Source organism: Lichenostomus cassidix, chromosome 4, assembly GCF_008360975.1.
Source record: "Lichenostomus cassidix isolate B80296 chromosome 4, HeHo_3.0, whole genome shotgun sequence".
Taxonomy (NCBI): domain Eukaryota; kingdom Metazoa; phylum Chordata; class Aves; order Passeriformes; family Meliphagidae; genus Lichenostomus; species Lichenostomus cassidix.
The window spans coordinates 53,632,080-53,651,540 of NC_139484.1; the positions used below are offsets into that span (position 1 = coordinate 53,632,080).

Below are 19,461 nucleotides of genomic sequence, written 5' to 3' on the forward strand. Positions count from 1 at the left end.
TGGAGGGTTTTTTGCCTGTCACTGAATGGAACTTGTAATGGAACTACTGAGAATCACGTATTTTGTTCAGCAGAAGCAAGTTTGCTTGCTTCTTAAAGATGTGGTGCACTAACTCAATAATACATGCAACTGCTCCTGTAATATTTTTGTTGTTCATGGTTTTCAGTATGAGCACCTTACTTTTGACTGCATAAATGCCATCAGGAAAAGAAATGGAATTTCTACTGAGCATTCAGCTTGAACATGTAATAAAGACTTTATTTTCAGCAGCAGAGAAAAGTAATGTGCATGATAGGCAAAATCAGTCTCTTGTGCAACTAATTTTATACAGCTCCTTTTAGATGAACTGCTAATAATACATTCAGATCCTTAGTTTTTGATGCAGAGCTAGGGTATGCTAGGTGTTGGAGTAGTGAGGTGATACAAGGCAGTGGAGGTATGGTATTGGAAGCAGCTGATGAGGTATTGGTTTATGGTTCATTTACTTCCAAGTTTCTCTTTGCTGGGTGTGCTGAACACAGAACCTGAGAAACCAACGTGTTTCTAAATGCAACTGGCACAGACAGTCCTTAAAAGTTTTACCTAGAAGATTTTTAGTAATAAGGCTTTCAAAAGTGATAATTTTAGGGGAAAAAGTGAGTATTGCTAAATATTACTTAGTAATACAGAGTCCTGTTCATGTTTGCAGTCTTGTTAGTATTTCCTAGTACACATGGAAGAGGCAGTGGGGTGAATATTTCAGCATTAGTCCTGTAAGTGGTGTTCTTAAAGTTAAGCCATAGGAAGGCTTATGGTCCTTGGTTTCAGTCCTGGCATTCAGAGAGTTCAGGACTCCTTTTGTCAACAGGCTTCATACTCAAGAGTTTCCTTCTTGGCTGGCAGACCTTTGGATTTCTATTTGCACAGAACAAACACAGCTTCAGTGAGAGCAGTAAAAGTTAGTGAATCCAGGTGTTGGTTTTTTGAGGCACTAGCCATTAGCCTGCCTTTTATTTGGAAAAGTGGGTTAAGTTGGAGTAAAATTCCTGTCAGATTCAGGAGGTGTAAGTATTTTGTGAAAATATATAAAATTTTGTGAAAATATAGATGGCTGCACTTCTGTTACTAATAAAATGGAGTACACCCTGTTCTTGCTTTGTTTTCTAAGCAATACAATGCTAAGCATTGATTCCCATACAGACTTTTTTATGGCACCACCAGTTGTACTGTCAGAATGAGATTGTGAGATCAGATGGAAGTTCATGTTGAAATCCTAAAGCTTTTTGGGGTCTTAAAATTGCTTACTGATACTTAGGATCCTGAACTAAATTCACCTAATTTGACAGGTATTCAAATGATGCCTGTTGTGCACCAGGTTTTTGAAAGCCAAGCAGCCTGCTCAGGTTTTTGTCTAGAACCAGTCTTTAGTCGCACAGATTTGTTGGAAGGAACACCATTTTTCAATTAGCTTAAATTCTATTTATTAATAATAATCTTGATAAAATTATTTTCCTGATTCCAGCTTTTTTTCCCCTTTTTAAGCTATTTTTACTTAGCTGTAAGTTCAAAATAAAAATTGTCGACTGTCACTTGGATTTTGAAAGGACTTTTGTTTTTCCTGGTTGAAAAATACCACCCCATTACCACATTGATCACTGGTGTACAAAACCAAATAATTTCTCTTTACTGATTGGAGTCTGTCTTTGAAGCTTTTCTAAGGAATATCACTTAGGCTGCTGATGGTGTGGAAGAATGTTGAGAAATCCATGTTAATGTTCAGAGTGTTAATGTTCCACTGTGGGATTCTTAACTGCTGCTTGATTCTAGTTTCCATCGTGTTGCAGCTAAACTGTAGCTATTGTCTGTATATTGTAAATTTATTTTGATAGGATCAAGAAGTTGTTTCAGGAAGCTTTAAAATGCTTAAGATGACTGTCTGGGGCAAATCTGATAACTGGGTTTTGTGAAGTATGGATGTGTTGTGACACTTGCAGCTTGAGAAAAATGAGCATTTTATGTAGTGTAATCTTTCCTCTTTTTGTGGTCTGCTTGCTTTCTATCTTTTGGTAGTCAGCTCTTTTTAGAATGTGTGCATTGATGGACAATTTCATTGACTATGATTTTACTGAGAACTATTTCTCAAATATTAGTCCTAAGAAGTCTAGTTTGTGAAGAACTAGGTTCAGTCTAATAACTTCACCATTGCCAAAAGCCTCATGCGTTTTGTATGTTAGGGCTGTTTTCTTTGATTAACTCTGAAGCAGGTCCTTCTGCTGATGCACTTGGCATCATGGGTCTAAGTGTGATCAGTTTTCTTCAGATCCTTTGATCCTGTGTCTGTTTCTACTTCCTATACCCCATTACCAACTATCTCAGGTAGCCAGTGTGGGAGTTCAGGACTTTGAGGAGTTTTTCAGGCATAATCCAAGTGCAGGGCAGGTTCACTCTGCCTTCTTGTTGTTCTGCCTGAGAAGAAGTTTCCTTTTCTATTCAAGTTGGTGCGATAATCTCTTCAAGGAAGGGGTTTTACAATGAATTTGTTTGGAGTAGATGGTGTGCAAATATTTAAAGGTGTGTGGTTTGTTTGTTTGTTTTTAAAAAGCCTTTCATACTTGAATAAAGTGGGATGATTAAATTAGAATTGCTGAATCTTTAAAGGATTAAAGATAGGATTGTGCCTTCAACTATATGTGTCATATCTCTGGATTTAAATATCTGCATGTAGTGCAAAGAGATCTTGAACACGCGAAGTCATCCTTAACACTTTCAAACTACTCTGACTACACATACTCCTTTTAGCTTGTGTAGTTGGGATACCAGTTTTGGTTATCATCTGTATGGTTCTGGATACGGTTAGAATCATAGAATATCCTGAATTGGAAGGAGGCCCACTAGGATCATCAAAGTCCAACTCCTGGCCCTGCAGAGGACAGCTCCAAGGGTCACACCCTGTGCCAGAGAGCTTTGTCCAAATGTTTCTTGACTCTGGCAGAATTGGTACTGTGAGGATTTCTCTGGGTAAGTAGATGTACTAGTAGTAGCTATACTGAAGTAGATACACTGTTTTCTGTTAGTGTGGTAAATAAAACAAGCTGCTCTTTCCTTTTTAAAATTAAAACTACTAGTATTAAAGAATTCACTTACTTTAGATGAGTGGCAGTGGCTCTTGGTCTCTTGCATCTTTCTTAAAGCAGTTTATGACAAGAGGTCCATAGTTGACTCTGCAAATATGGCATCTCTATTTTGAAGTATTCTAATGAGTCCTGATTAGGGGTACTTTGAAACTACATTGGTAAACTCTAGGAAGAATGAATACTTCCAGCTCTTCTGAAGGTTGATCCGTAGCTGTGTACACATGTCCTGAAGAGTGTAGTGCTTTTGTTTTTCCCTGCTTGCTTGTATTTTACTTTCTCTTAAGGTTAAAATTGTCCCGGAGTCTCTAGTCATTACTATTGAAGACTAAGCATCCTGTCCAGCATCACAGCTTTCCTAATTACACAGTGTAATCTGCACAATTCCATGAATTGTGTAGTGACCTTCAGACCAGGAGCTAAGGTCTCTGCTGTATTTTTGTTTATATTAAATATTTAACTCCCTTTGCACTGGGAGGCTATTACTGAACTTGAAATGTGGTTATCAGGAGAACAAGTACTTACACTTGTGTTGAAAAAGAATATTCTCTTGTAGTAAACCAGTAGTGGGCATTACAGCTCATTTTCTTGTATACCCCTTACATTTTATGAAGATTGTTGGCAAAGTGCACCTTTTAAACAAAAGGGGTTTTGGTAAATATCTGCAATACATTCAAATTGGCAGTGCATTACCAGAAAGCATTAGGCTTACTCTTAAAAGGGCTTTGCACATCAAAGAGGAAGAGCCTTCATTTTGCCATCCTTACATTAATTGTATGCACTGATCAATACAGAACAAGTATTGTCTGTGCTTCTTTAAAACATACTCAGTGCATTTGTGCTGAGAATGTAAATGTCTCCTTCAAAACAAGTGAAAGACCCCGATATAGTGCATATCCACCTGAATTTATGATTTCTAAAAAGGACACTGCTTTTGCTTTTCAAATCACAGTTTCAAGCAGTCATTTTATAGAACCTTTAGATTACCAGTTCCATATATTTGCTTTAGGGTCTTAACTATCACTTCAGCTTCAGGCTACTGAATATGATAGGGGAGGTCTCCCCTCTTTTCTCAGAGTGTTGGAACCATTGTTTTTGCTTTTGCCTACTGTTGTTCCTTGTCACGATTTTATTCTCCTATCAGTGGTTCAGATGGAAGATCAATAGTTGGTCAGTATGTCTTTTCGTTACACTGATGGAGGCTCTGATGTGATTTTTAAGTTGAAGATAATAAATGGTGTTACTCATTAACCTAAGCTTCTGTGCATTCCAGTTTTCATTAGATCTTGTCATAACTATAGGTCACCCAGCTGACTTAAATGTAGTAGTTTTAAAACAAAATGGAGTTAGAATGATTGGGCTGTGGTGAACTGTTTTGTGTGGTAAGCAGAAAATAGGCTAGAAAATACTATGGTGAAAAATCTTTGATCTTCAGAGTATTTCTCTGATTTTTCTTAAGATCAAATGGGATTTCAGTTAATTTTAAAGTAAAATCGGAAACATGGGATTGAGAGGTTTGGTTTTGAGTATCCATGTTTATACTGTAAAGGTGTTTGTTCTCATTAGGTACAATGAAGCAAATCTTCCATATAATTGCATTAGTGATACGTGACATTAAAGCTTAATTGGCTTATTTTAAATATCTTGCACATCAATTTCCTTCAGATTGTGAAAATTGAAAAGGTCATGAGTGCAGTTTAATATTCCGGGGTGAGAGATTTCAATTTTAGTACAATTTGTAGAGATTTAATTAGGAAACATGACTAAAAGAAAAAGGATGTTGAATGCAAATTAGGCTGTTCATTAGAGTATAGAAGCTGAAACATCTTGAAGTATTGTGGAAATTTGATTGCCGATTCAGTAAGCACCTTGATTGATTTTTTTAAAGTTATTTTTATTTTTTAAAGTAGAAGTTACTGTAATTGTTCTTCAGGGTGTAGACTTAATCTAATTGTTATAGGCATTCTAAATGTGCTTCCTTTTTCATGAAGTTCTCTTCTAACGAATATTTTTGTTTTGCAGGAGATTGATGAAGCCTGCAAGAGGATAAAACGTGAAATTGATGATTTAGGTCCTGAAGTTGGTGACATAAAAATCATTCCATTGTATTCCACCCTTCCTCCACAGCAACAGCAAAGGATATTTGAACCTCCCCCACCAAAAAAACAAAATGGAGCAATAGGAAGAAAGGTAAATACTAAGCTGTGTTAGTATTCTATTCTGTGAGTAGCTACTCACAGTTGCATGGGCAATGAAATACAACTTTCAGGTCTGTTAAATATGTTTGGACAGCAACAATTACAACATTTTTTTATGAAGCCTTAAAAATGCAGTATTTTATTACTTTAGAGTTTTTAGATGTCTTGAGATTTGTTTCTCAGTACAAATCAAAGTTCTGTCATCCACCTATGTAGGGCCAGGATGTTGGCCCCATCAACAGTTTGATTTAACTGAATGGAAGTGGCATTCATTTAAGTTTCTTTTGAGAGTTATGATTTATGTGGAGGGATAGGATTTTTTTCCACAATGATTACTTTAAGATGTGGTTGGTGGGGTTTTTTTGTTTGTTTGGGGGCTTTTTGTGTTTTTTTTTGGTTTGTTTTTGTTGTTTGGTTTTTTTTTTTGTGTGTGTGTGTGTAGAGGGTTGCTGGTTTTATTTTGAGGCAAAATGGGCTATCTCTTCAGGGTAGGTTGTCAGGTAGTTTTTGTGTGTTTCTTAAGGTTTATGAGACGGTGCAAGTTAAAAGAAATACGTTGAAGTTCAAGGTTTGTATTTTGTGTAGTAATAAATGATGAATTGAGGTTCTTTCATTAGGCAAAATTGATTGAGAAACTGAAAAATTTGAAATGGCACAGTGAATGTTCTTCACAAAATTAATACATCAGTGCTCACAATAATCCATAGTAGAAGCTATGTGTTTTATTAGGAAGGAATCATATGAGAGCTTCCTGAAACTAAACTAACGCTCTATGAAACTGGAAGTCACAAAGCTAAGATTTTGAAGGTCAAAGCTGAATCATGCTGTGTGCTCTAGGCAGGGTTTGTTCCTTGATTATTTGGTTTTTTTTGCAGTACGATGCATGTAGAATACTAGTGACAACTTTCTAGTCTTCTGGAAGAGTAAATCACTTAATAAATTTAGTGAAATTATCTTCCTTTTCCTGTAGAAGCTGATTGCCGAAAACATTCAGTCTGAAATCGTGAAACTAATGCTGCAACAAGATTGTATTTGCAAATGACTTAAATGAATGAAATTGCTTTTAAGTAATGAACAAGTGATAGCTGCGTATTTCATTAAATTTTCACTCATGTTGAAAACTGTGCCCTTCAAAATAGGCAGTTTTTTGTTTTCTGCATAAGAGGATAACAAGTGCAGAGCTTTTGTTTTTATTGAAATGCCAGAGCCAGTACCAGTCTCTGAGAGGAAGACATTCTTGGTGTAAGCAGCTATTTTACTAGACGAAAAGTTGTTAGGCCCAAAAGATGCCAACTCTAGGCAAAAGCAGACACAGTATGTAGGCAACAGACTCAGACTATGAAGTTACTTTTCCTCTTTGGCTGAAATGTTCTGGCTTCCATGTTTTAGTTTTATCTCCATAACAAATCTAACTGAGTGAAAGTGTGTCTATGTTGTGTATTTTTCAAGTGTTGATTTAGTTTCATTAGCTATAGTGTTCAAAGTATGTAAAGTAAAACCATGTGGTCCTGTGCCTGTCCATTCCAGAAAATGCCTGTTTTTATCCAGGGCCTTGTGGGAGTTGAACCTAGATTTTAGATCTACTGAGGAGGGAGCTAGTAGATGATCTGAATAATTTTAAAGGCTCCAGTGGTCATGCAAGTGTAAGTGAAGTGCTTGCAGTATCTGAAGAAGTGTCTCCTGAGCTTTAACTTTGTGAAATGAGAGATGCTGGAAGCAGTGTGGCATTTTGCCGTAATAGTGATGGTAACAGCTAGTGGTGATTCAGCTTGTTAACTTAGCACTTTTTTGTCCTCTTTGTGCTAAGAGAGCAGCTGTTATTGTGAGAAGGGTTAATATTACAGATAAATACTCTGATTAACTAGTAAGTGTTTTTTTTAATTGAGGAAGATGAAAATGACTTAGCATTTCTATTCTTATCCTGTTTTAAAGGCTTCTTGTCATCCTATTCTGTCTTTTCAAGCTGTTCTAGTTTCTGTTTCAGCAGTCTTAAGCATTGCTAGTTAATACATATGCAGTATAGATATATTTTAGATGTAGATACTGTGTATTTTAATATTCAAAACAACATTTTTAAATTAATCTCAGAAACTGTGTAACTGCAGCTAAGGCTAATTAGAATTTATTATTTTACCTAGTTTAGTGCTAATTTCAGTTGTTTGATGTCCAAGTAACTTTGTACTTTAATTTAGGCATGAAAGATGTGTTACAATTTCATCAACTTTTAAAAAATTTCTTCTGTTTTTACAGTTACTAATTGCTGGTTTTTAAGCAGCGTGACATTAATGAATGATACCTGTATGTGCAGCAGAATCCACTGTGTAAATAACTTTTTTTCCTTCTACCTTTGGAAAGCTCTGTATAAATTGAGTGTAAATTAAGTAAATTCAGGTACAAATGAAATTGTGCTGCTGTGGATTAGGCATGCTAACTGTATTGAGTTCCTGCTATTGAAGTGTCCTAGTAGAAATCAGTAGTTAAAAGCAGGATAAAAACCTTTTGTTGCTGCTCTGTAATTAGTATTTGAAAAATGTGAGTGTGGATGGTTCTGTACATTAGCAGGTACAAAAAAACCAAAACTTTTAAAATTAGGTATGCTATGTAACAGCAAGCTGAATGTGGATTGACTAGGCTTTTAATGTGGGAGTTTAATTTATATATTTAACGCGTTACAAATTTTTACTGAAAATGTATTGAGATTTTGCACTGACTTGCACTGATACTTGCAGCTGTTACCTCTTGACTAATTTGTTTAGGTTACTTGTGAAGGACATAGGTACAGGACTTCATGTTTGTTTGAGGAATTCTAAGTAGTGCATCATTTCAAGTTGAAACACCATAATTTGAAATTAATTGGGGTGTTTTTTTCCATCGAAGTATTGCTTTCAATGTATTGTAGTATTTGGGCAAGCTTAGACCTTAAGAAGACACGAGATAAGTGTAATAAGTAGCTGACTAGCAAAGTGATCAGCCAGCAGGAAGGGAAATTAGCAGGATTATTAATCTAGTCCACTCACTGGCCTTGTTGTAATTCTGAACTAAGTGTTGTGGGTCTCTCCAGTTCTAATTGATAAACTGAAAGCAGTAATACCAGAATGCTCTGAAATTAAGAAGTGGAGGGTAAGCACTTTTAGTGAAATGTTGAACAAGTTTTGGGTCTTTTCTGAGATAGCAGATGCAACTTGCTAATATCATGATTCGGTGTGGTGACTGAAGGGATGAGAGCTAATGGTGTGCCTAGCCTGTTACACTGCATCTCTGGACATAAAAATTTAAATGGTGGCAAATCAAGCCTCAGAACTCTTGATAGTCACCTTTGCTTTTAACTTCTGCGTGTGACTTAACCTTCTGAAAGGCTGAGAATGTAACATGAAAGCTATATAGAGGTGTTTGAATATCTGGTGATGGAAAAGGACAAAGTAGAAATTAAATACATATTGTTCAGGATTTTAGCTGGAATGTGTTGGTAACAGCTTTATTTCAAACCAAATAAATGGAAATTCTGTGCTGGTACTGTATAAATACCTTTGATTTAATATTATTGAACCAGTTAGCCCTGATTCAAGCTTTCAGAAAAAGGAAAAAAGATAGAATTGATAGATGATGTTAGAGGGATCCAATATAACTTGTCATTTTGTACAAGATATGTGGGAAAAAATTTTGAATAGTGGTTTCATAAATTATATTTTTTGCTCTTTTGCACAACTAACATTTGTTACGTTGGTAATAGAGCCATAGGGGAGCAAAAACCAGTGGATCAAAATTGCTCTCTTTTCACTAGAAGTTCATCAGGTTGATTTGAGATCATCCTGCAAAAGTGTTGGAACTCAGCTCTGGTAGTTATTGATTAAATGATGGGAAGTTTGCTGAAAATTATTTGTGCAGAAATGAAATTGGAGCCCTTCATCTTTAGGATAAAGTAGTTTCATTGAGTTGTTTTGAGTTTTTGTTGGGGTTTTTTTGACAGGTTGTTGTGTCGACTAACATTGCTGAGACATCATTAACAATAGATGGCGTAGTGTTTGTGATTGATCCTGGCTTTGCAAAACAGAAGGTAAGTATCGTTTTTTTTGTCTTTATGGTAGGAAAGTTGCTGGAATCTGGTTTGTTCAGGTAACTCTTCTGTTTGCAAACACTGATAGGTATTTTTCCAGTCAAGATCTTGAACTTGGTTGGTTTGGAATTTGTTTTATTTTTAACTTACGATTTTTATGGTTTGAATTTAGTCCACAAACTTTAGATAGAATAATTTTATTTAAAAGAAAGAAATGTGAGAATTTCGAGTTAGATTTGGAATATGGTTTTTCTAGATACTTTAGGACGGGTGATTTTCTACTGTGTGTCTGTGCTTGGGGTTGCTCAAGTAAAACAAAAAAATTGTATGAAAGTAAATAAAACTGGTTCTAGAAACCTCCTTTTAAGTCACCATAGAAAACTCCAGCACTAAAACGAGAAGAAAGAAACGATACCTGCTGTTTCATGTTGGTATTTATCATGTAGTGTTGCAGCTCTGAAGATTGTAATCAAGCTTGTGTTGTGGTTCTGGGAACATCATAGGATGCTCAGAGGAACTGAAGTATTTTTCCTACAGTCAACCCAATGACAAAACAAAATAAAATATGAATCTTATTATCTTCATTTAGTTTTTTCACTGAATATAACTTTGCTTATAACTTGGTCTCTTAGTCTTTTCCTTGAATAGTGGTACACAATGTCAGCCTTTTTAACTTTTGCAAAATGGGACAGACATACAGCAGAATGTGAGTACAGCCAGTGTGTTTTAATGCACGAGTTTCAGTTACCAGTATGGCTGAACTTCTTTTACAAATAGTTCTTACTACAGAAGGTATTCTTCCACTATAAGAACTAAGGTTTCTGTACCTATTTTATACTTCGTTATACCAGAAAGATCTTAAAACATGGACCGAGAATGTCTTCAACTGAAACTACTATCTGACTATTGCCTTATTTTTTCAGTGTTTTCCTTTCCATGGGCCATATTTAATTGGCAGGGCTGCTGTTTGGGTATCACTGCACTGGGAGTTTTACAGTAAATACCAGCACATGTTTTGTACTGTGACAGTCTGCATGTACCTTTGAAATACAGTTTTCTTTTGTCATCAGCCTGATCTTTACAGCTGCGTAAAACCTTAATGTTAGATTTTTCTGATCTGTAGAATATGATTATTCAACCTCATAATTATATCAAGACAGTGCAATTTTTTGAGCATCACAAGTGTTTAGCACTCTGTAGAACAAATTGGACACATTCCTTTGCCATGAAAATCTTACCTAAAAATATATTTAAGAACAGGGAGCCTGGCAGGAGTTGCTGTTAACAAATGAATAAAAAATGCTGTTTTCTAGGCAGTTGTATTTGAAGCTCTGAGCCACTGATCCAGAGTCCTTTGTAGCCAGGTTTTTTTTCTTTTCAGATACATACAGCTTGTGATTTCCTAGTCAGAAGCTGTGTTTAAAAATAAGTTTAAAGTAGTTTGGATAGTTGTCCTATCCATGAACATGTTTTATTCTTTCTCCTTCTTTCCTGCTCTGCCTCTGCTTTGCAATAGGTGTACAATCCTCGTATCAGAGTGGAGTCTCTGTTGGTGACTGCGATCAGTAAAGCGTCTGCCCAGCAGCGAGCTGGCCGTGCTGGTCGTACTCGGCCAGGCAAGTGCTTCAGGCTTTACACAGAGAAGGCCTACAAAACTGAAATGCAGGTAAGATCATGGTTTTTCCATTGTGTTTATAAAAATGTCTGCTTCAGGTCGTTGAATGCTGTGCTACTAAACAAAATCAGAATTTCAATGCTTCTGTAGTATAAAGTGTCTGGAAGAAGTGTTACAAATTTTCTTTTTTTTGTCTTCCCCCTCATCCCCCCAGGACAACACATATCCTGAAATTTTGAGGTCTAACTTAGGATCTGTAGTATTACAGCTCAAGAAGCTTGGTATAGATGATTTGGTGCACTTTGATTTTATGGATCCTCCAGGTACTTATTTCCGTCTTTCCAATCTTTACTTTTGTGACTATTCTGTATAATGAAAACATGGTATAAATTCTTTTATTGCTTTTTTTCTGGTTTTCTGTTGTAATCTGTAAGGAATGTCTTTTGTTTATCCTGAGATTTAGTGCTGTGTGTCATATCAAAGCAAGCTTTTTGTGTTTCTTCCTGTGTAACAGATTTAATGGAACTAGAGAATCTACTTAATGCCCTTTGCCTTCAGAGAATAAGAGAAAATTCTTGGCATTAGAAAGTCTGTTATTTGAGTTTTTTTAACTTACCACCTTGATTATGCATTCTAGTTGTACAGTCAGATAACAACCATTTGTAAATAAAATGGGCTGGTGTTTTTAAAGCTGAATACATGGTTTTGGCTTGAATTATAGCTTTAATGTGTGTCTTTCCTCAAAGTGTTAAATGTACACACATGCGTCAGAAATAACTCGGTTATACTGCTAATTAAAAATGTAAATCACCCCTATGTATAAATATGTTAGTTGTTCTTTCACCTAAAATAAAATTCTGACATAGTCTGTATGTTTTTAAATAGTTCTACAGAACAATTAAATTATTTGTGCTGTACAACATCTGTAATAGCTTAGCAGAAAGACTTTTGGATTTCCTTTTATTTCTTTGTGGGTTGATACTGACTCTCTGTGAGGAATGCAAGATAAAGAGAACATTCTTACTGGCTTTCTGAAAGATTGTAGGTATCTAGAGTTGACATGGCTGAGATTTTAGGACTATTGATCTATTTAGTATGGAACAAGGGAAAAAGTATCTGCAGGGAGAAGTGATATTACTGGTACTGAATATTTCACAATGCCACTGCTGCCTGAATTTTGAAAAGCAGTAATCTTCAAATATTCAAAGCTTGTGATTAAGTTTAAAGCTTTTCTAAATAAGTGTTCCCTCCCTGCCACCTCTATTTGTTCATGCCTGGGTGTGTAGTACAGAAGTGGTACTACACACCCAGGCAAGTTACAAAATACAGTTTTGCATTTGGATACTAGTGAATAGAGAACAAAAAAAAATAAGATACCTTGTAACAGTCTGTGCTTCCTCTTTTTTTGCTGATTCAGAGCAGTTTGGTTAATGTGCAAATTTGCCTATTTTTTTCTTTCAGCTCCTGAAACTCTGATGAGAGCCTTAGAGCTTTTGAATTATCTGGCTGCTTTAAATGATGATGGAGACTTGACTGAGTTGGGATCCATGATGGCTGAATTTCCATTGGATCCACAGCTGGCTAAAATGGTTATTGCAAGCTGTGACTACAACTGTTCTAATGAGGTCCTATCTATTACTGCCATGTTGTCAGGTAATAGCAGGAAAAAAAATACAAAACAAAATGCAGATCTTCAGTTTGGGGAAAATTTGATTTTTCCACATCAAAAAACCAACATAAATATATTTCTAATAAAATTACAATTGTTTTTTAACACTCCATATATGGGTTCAGTCATTATAGATTTATGTAGAGACTTTGAAGCTAGTGAGTAGTAATGTTAAAAACTAATGCATAAAAAGGTCAAAGAGTTTGCTCCTAACATCAGTTAAAAGTATATATATTTGAGTTGTTGGGGGTGGGGAATCAGGCTAGTGGAACAGGAATTTCTATTTGGGTTCATAGTCAGGACCAGAAATGTCAGCTCAGCCACTATTTTTAAGGCAGTGAAATCTATTTTGTATTGTGCATTCTTCTGCACTTTGATAAATCACAGTCTTCCCAAAGGGATTAGAGTATAATTTATATTAAATCATAAGCTTGTATATGATACATTTTTTCAGTCATTAAGTGGCAAAACAGGAGAGCAGTCAGTATTGTCAAAGGGAAAAAGGAAACTTGGAAAGAAGATATGTCTTTATAAGAATTAACTTAAGGCTCACAGCTGTACTCCGCTGCTGTTACATGAGTAGCTCTGTGTCAGAGCAGAGCTGCTTGCTGAGAGAGCTTGACGAGAGGAAGATGTTACCAAGCAAACCTCATATTTAATTTCCCAGTTGTGTAGAAGTGACTTCGTTTTATAACTAGAGGTGATAGGACAAGCAGCAAGTTTTAATAATTATGAAAATAGGGGTGTTCTAACTCATAAGTCCTCTTTTGTCTTTGGGATGTGTTACTTTACCAGGCTCTCCACAGTGCAGGTATATTGCTGACATGCTTAACTTGGTTGGATAGGAAAAAAAAATTGACTAAGTGTAAAATCTGTTGCTTCAGTTTAGTCTTACAGTATATTTCTATGAAAACTTTTAAGAACAAGTTAAAATGTTTGCTTCAGAGTTATGATTGTTCAGACTCAGAGCAGATGGGCAGGGCAGAATTATAATTTTTTTTTAAATTAAATGGTAGGCTTAATTGCGGAGGTGGTGGTAGGTTGGTGCCTGTCTTTCTCTTCTCTTCCCCTTTTTCCCCCCAGTATCTACTATACAACAAGTCAGTTTAGTTTTTTGTCCATGGCCTTCAACTGATTTGCCTTACTCCTTTTCCAGTTTACCTTTTCCCAGGCCATGATGCCATTTTTGTTTTAAACCACAGTTAACATAATGATAAATAGGTTTTGGGGGAAAAAATAAAAAATAGATTGAAGCTTGTTAATGTATGGGTCATAACTAAAATACTACTATTAAAAAGCCCATAGTCCTGGCATTTGTGAGGGCTGTTTCCCAATGTAAGCACTCCTTTTAAACCAACAGCATAATTATATGTTTTGGTGCATTAAGTGCACATAAAGATTGTCAGGCTCTCGATAGCAATTTATGTACCTAGTTTCCCATTCAGTCAAAGCTTGGTAACAGAAATAGCAAAAATAGCATTAAATAAATGAGCAGATTAAATGATTATACTTCATCTTATGAGAGCCATGGTGTCATGCTGTGGTATGGAAGGTGCTGTTACTTTTTCAAAACACTGAGTTAAGCCAGTGATAGAATAATCTGGATTTTGCTTTTATTAGTATGAGTTTGAAATTAAAATACACTTCATATTATCTCGTTTATCAAATGCAGGACCTGCTATACAGGGTGTTTATTTCACACCTGCATTTCCATTTTCTTAAATGAGTTGGTCTTCATAGATTTGTTACCATGATTCAGTGTTGTGGGTTTTTTTCCTCAAGTTCCATCTGGTATTCAGCTGACAATATCTAGTGCTTTGGGGCTTTTATGCAAATCTAAGAATAAAATGAAGTAAAACTACATAACATGGCACAAAAAAGCCCTCGTTTGAGAGGGATACGTCATATGCAAAGAGGTGTTCTCACGTGATTGCAGGCTTCAGTTGTGAGAAAACTAATGCAGTCCCAAGCTACTGGAAAAAGATTAAGGATTCTAGGTTTTTTAGCATTAATTTTATTGTAATATAATAGCTTAAAAATTACATATTCTTAAAATCAAACTGATAATTCGTTTTCTCTGGTATAGATCTCTATAATGTAAATCAGAAAATGGGTAAGGTTGGAAGGAATCACAGTGGGTGACCTAGTCCAACCTCCCTGCTCCAGCAGATCTCTTAAAACTACTTTCAAGATCTTGTGAATTGGTATCAATCTTACAACGTACTAGAATGCTGACAGACCATGAATTAAGTTGGCTGTAATACTATTTGTGGTCTTTGCTAGTTTGTATCTGGAAAAGAAATGGTGAAACGTGATTTTTAAACAGAAGTCAGATGAGTCAGATGTATGTAAGAGAATATAATGATAGAGAAAGTTCATCACCTTGCATTTTTTTATATATATGTATATATATACATATTTTTTTATTTGAAGCAGTGCCAAAGGACAGTTTAACCTTCCACCACTACCGCTACCATCACAGACTTTAGACTTGTTAATACTTTCATTCACATGTTTCTGTATACCAGTGCTGATAGCAATACCATCTGGGAAGAGACTTGACTGGTGTGTTCTGTCTGGTAACAGACTTGGGATAGTTAAACTTCAAGTTGGTTTAGACTGTGCTAGTACAGTACAGTTTCAGAACTATGTATTTTGTCTGTAGGGGCTTTCTGAAAAAGCAAATTTGCTAATAAAGCATTTCATTCTGTGCGATACTGGCTTCTGGTAGAGCTATCAGCACTGGATTTGAGCTAAGATCTGTTTAGCTTTCGAGTCTATGTAGGTAACCTTGATGGCCTTCAGACTAGAGATTTTGATGCCTACATATAGTTCTATTAAAATAATCAGGTACTCTGTAGCTTTGAAACCCTCTTGTCTTACAGATGTGGTTAGGTGTTGATGTACCAAATCAAGGTAGTAAACAGTCCAAGATGCAGTTGGAGGCCATCCTGCCCTGCCCTATGCTCTGTGAACTGACCTAGCTAGGCCTTGTTCCTCTATCTGTGAATGCGTGACTCATCGATATGGGCGTTTGTGTTGGGCCCATACCAACCTTGTTTAGTCCCACAGTGTTTTGTTCGCCCCACGGAAGCAAAGAAAGCAGCAGATGAAGCCAAGATGAGGTTTGCCCACATAGATGGAGATCATTTGACGTTGCTGAATGTCTACCATGCTTTCAAGCAAAGTAAGTATGCATCTGTTTTAGTACAAGTATTTGTAATGCTTTGTGCTGCCAATCCGTTTCTGGGTTCCAAGTTGAAAGGCTTGGGTTTTATTAATTAAGTGCTACTTTCTTTTGGGGGTCAAACAAAACCAAAAAACTACCCAAGCAATCATGTAGTAAACTGGTGAGCATGCAAACAAGCCAGGTTTTTTAAATCAATGCTGGGTAACCTTGGACAGAAGGAAGTGTTCCTGTAATTAAGAAATATTGGAAGTTTATCTGACATTAATTATTAAGAAATCTGCATAATTGCTTAGTGATTTTCCAGGGAGGGCAGTGTAGAAAAAACTGTGAAATTGGAGAAGGATATGTTGCTAGAACAAAAACCTTTTTAATCCTAAATTCTTAATGTCATTGGAAGTTCTGTAATAAGGCTTTGGAATAGATTGAGAGGTGAAGGGATGATGTATCAACAAGAAGTAAGGTAGAACTGTGTAATACATAGGTTTCATTTATGTCATTTCTGTGGATGGAAGTTACAGAAAATGAGTGGTCCTCTTCAGCATAACTAAAGTGTATTTTAGCAGCTTAAAGAAGGTAAGAATGAACAGGTGAAGCTAGGCGTTCTCTTGAAAAATAGAAAGTAGCCCACTTTTTTTAACAGTGACTTACACTGGTGGCGAATAAAAAGATTGCTATAAACTGCAAGCCATGTGAACTTAGGTGCTCCAGTTATATCTTCCTGTAAGCAAACAAAAAAACAGCAGTCTTTTTACCTTGAGCAAAAAGAAATGCAGCTTAGTGCCCCTTTCTGTTGTAGGTTTCATTTAGAAATTTTTTATTGAAACCTTCTAACACTCCCATTGTATGACAATCTGAAATAAGTGTAAAACTACAAACAAATATATTGTGTGTTTAAAACAACAGCTGAGAAAACTTCTATTAAACATCTGTAAATTGGAGACATGTGCTGCTTGTTTTTTTCCTGTTAGCTTTTTCATTAATAGGATCCTGGATGTCTTGCAGACATTCTGTGCATGTTTCTGGAAGCCATTTCTTTAATACTCAAGTTACTGAGGGATGGAATTATTTCAGGAATCATCTTGTGAAATTGTGAATTGACTTCTGGGATCAGAACACAGAATACTGTTGTATCCAGAACAGTATAAAGCATCTATGGGTTATCTACGATGCATAGTTCAGTTGGCTCAGAAAGTAGAATGTCATGGTACTGTACAGTAGAGCCATAACTGTACAAGTGCTTCATTCAGTTAAAATATATTCTGCAAGGTAAAGCGCAGAAAGAACTTGGACTGACCTCAACTTCCATAACCTTCATTCTTTTCAATGCAAATAAAGTCTCTTCTTTCCAAGAGTTACCTTAAATTTTACTTCTTGTTAAGGCTGGCTTTGTTGGTTTATTAAGCTGACAAAGATTAGAAGAGCATTACTTGAGAAGTAAGAGAATTGCTAGGGATATCTGGGTTTCTTGATGTGGAACATGCAGGTATTTATACTGACAGAATGGCTGAGGCTTGCTGTTTTACCAGATTTCTTCTCAGAGGTATCAGCAGTAGGAACAGTAAGGGTCCAGAGTTCTGTTACAGTTGCTGTATTTTACCAGTCACATTTATTTAAACTGCTGCGAGGTGGGTCACACTTAGAACAGACTGTTTCTATAGCTCTTAACTGTTACTTGAGTGCTTAATTTAAGTAAGGTTTCATTTCTCAAATACATCGTAGTTAGGTACAGTTGTCTTGTGTGTTAATTGCATACTGCAGTTAAAGATTGCAGTGTGTTCCTTATGTCATGTTACGTTTTACACTTCAGGTTTAGAAGATGGTTTTTCTAGTTGAAGAATGGGATTTTTGAAACGTCCGAAATTTAGTGATGTGGTATTTCAGTAAAACAGTGGTGATTGTGTTTTTGTTATATTGGTGAGGGGAAAAAAACCTGACTTTGTTCTGTCCTGACCACATGCTTCCTGAATAGCAAAGTTTCGGCAAGTTACCTAGTGCAAGAAATTGACTGAATAAACCAAGAGCTGTTGTCATTTTATAAAAGTTAATGGATATTTTTTTCTGGTTCATCTGATGAATCGGTTAGTTGCTATTTTATTTACTTGTTCTAATTTTGATTCATGTTTTCTAATGTTGCAGATCATGAGTCGGTTCAGTGGTGTTATGACAACTTCATTAACTACAGGTCCCTGATGTCTGCAGACAATGTACGCCAACAGCTGTCACGAATCATGGATAGATTTAATTTGCCTCGTAGAAGCACAGATTTTACCAGCCGAGACTATTACATCAACATAAGAAAGGCATTAGTTACTGGGTATTTCATGCAGGTATGTGTGGATTCTCGTAGGGGGCTTAGTTCAGTGTTTATGTGGCTCATAATGGTAGTATGGTTGTTACTATTTACTAAAGCTTAAGAAATGTTACTTTAATTATACATGGCTAACTATATTGCCACCTAGTCTTTGTCAGGTTGCTACGTGATGACTCAAGTAGCTGTTCTTTAGTCAAACAGAAAAGAAGTTGTAGGTGATCTTACTAGTGTATCAAAATCTTGTTTCTGGCATGACCACTCAGGAAGGAACTACATAAAACATTTCAAAATAACTGCAGAATATGTAGTTCTAAAGTTATTTGTAATCTGATACCAAAAGAGGAAGTATTGTGATATATAAATATGAATTATATGTGATCTTTACAGAAGGAGACTGTTTTCTTTCGTATGCTTTCCCATATTTATTTTTCACTTTTCAATTACATGAGTCAGATACTGTAGTACTGGAGCAGTTCTGTAATCTCAAGATGTATACTGTTTGAAACTCATTTGCGACTTGAGCCAGAATGCTATGGAAGCCAGTCTTCACTGCTTCCTCCTACATGCTTTGAATTTCAGGTTAAGCATGCCCCAAGCTAGAATGCAGGCTGCTTGGTTTTTTCTTTGTTGGGGTTTTTTGATTAGTTTGGGGTCTTTTGGTGTGGTGGTTTTTTATTTTATTGGGTTTTTTTGTTGTTGTTGTTTGGTTTTTTTTCTGGGGTTTTTTTTTTTTTTTGTTTGGTTTGGTGTTTTTTGGTTTGGTTTTTTCAGTTTGGTTTTTTATTTGTTTGGTTTTGTGGTTTTGTTTTGTTTGGTTTTTTGGTTCTTTTTTTTTTTTTTTCCCTTAGTGCCGTCATGCTGTGTTTTTTCTCTTCAACATTCATCCTTAAGACTACTAGAGTCTCTTTGCAGGCTCTTGCAGATCCAGAGCGTGGGTCTTCTTCCTCATTGACTCTGGACTGTTGTGATAATGCTTTTCCTAGCAAAAATGCATTCTGACATGTCTCTGCAAAATCTCTGCTAGAGTCAGATACCTCACTTCTGGAAAGTAGAATCTTGTTATTTTTAGGAGGCTGACCAGTGCTCATGGCATTTCCTGATTTTCCCCTTGGACTGTGTTCTTGTGGTGTTTGACCAAACACTTGCCAGTTGGTCAGTGCTGTGCAGGTGAGAATGGCACAGGCCTGACAGGCACTGCACTTACACATCCAGACTGGGGCACAGACAGGCACCCTGTCTAAACTGCCCCTGCCAACAAGGGCTGTCTCCTAGTCTCAGCCAGCCAGTCTGCAGCAGAAACATGTTCCTGGGTTT

The 19,461-nt window shown here is 36.2% G+C and overlaps 1 protein-coding gene across 1 annotated transcript in view; it reads left to right on the forward strand.

The window, feature by feature from the left end:
• The window catches only part of DHX15 (DEAH-box helicase 15), a 47,412-nt gene that overhangs the window by 19,699 nt on the left and 8,252 nt on the right, over positions 1 to 19,461 (forward strand). The window contains exons 6-12 of the mRNA XM_085059238.1: positions 5,133 to 5,300; positions 9,276 to 9,362; positions 10,879 to 11,028; positions 11,192 to 11,300; positions 12,439 to 12,630; positions 15,711 to 15,833; positions 17,973 to 18,163. Coding sequence (XP_084915364.1) covers positions 5,133 to 5,300; positions 9,276 to 9,362; positions 10,879 to 11,028; positions 11,192 to 11,300; positions 12,439 to 12,630; positions 15,711 to 15,833; positions 17,973 to 18,163 — 1,020 coding nt within the window. The remainder of the gene's footprint in view (positions 1 to 5,132; positions 5,301 to 9,275; positions 9,363 to 10,878; positions 11,029 to 11,191; positions 11,301 to 12,438; positions 12,631 to 15,710; positions 15,834 to 17,972; positions 18,164 to 19,461) is intronic.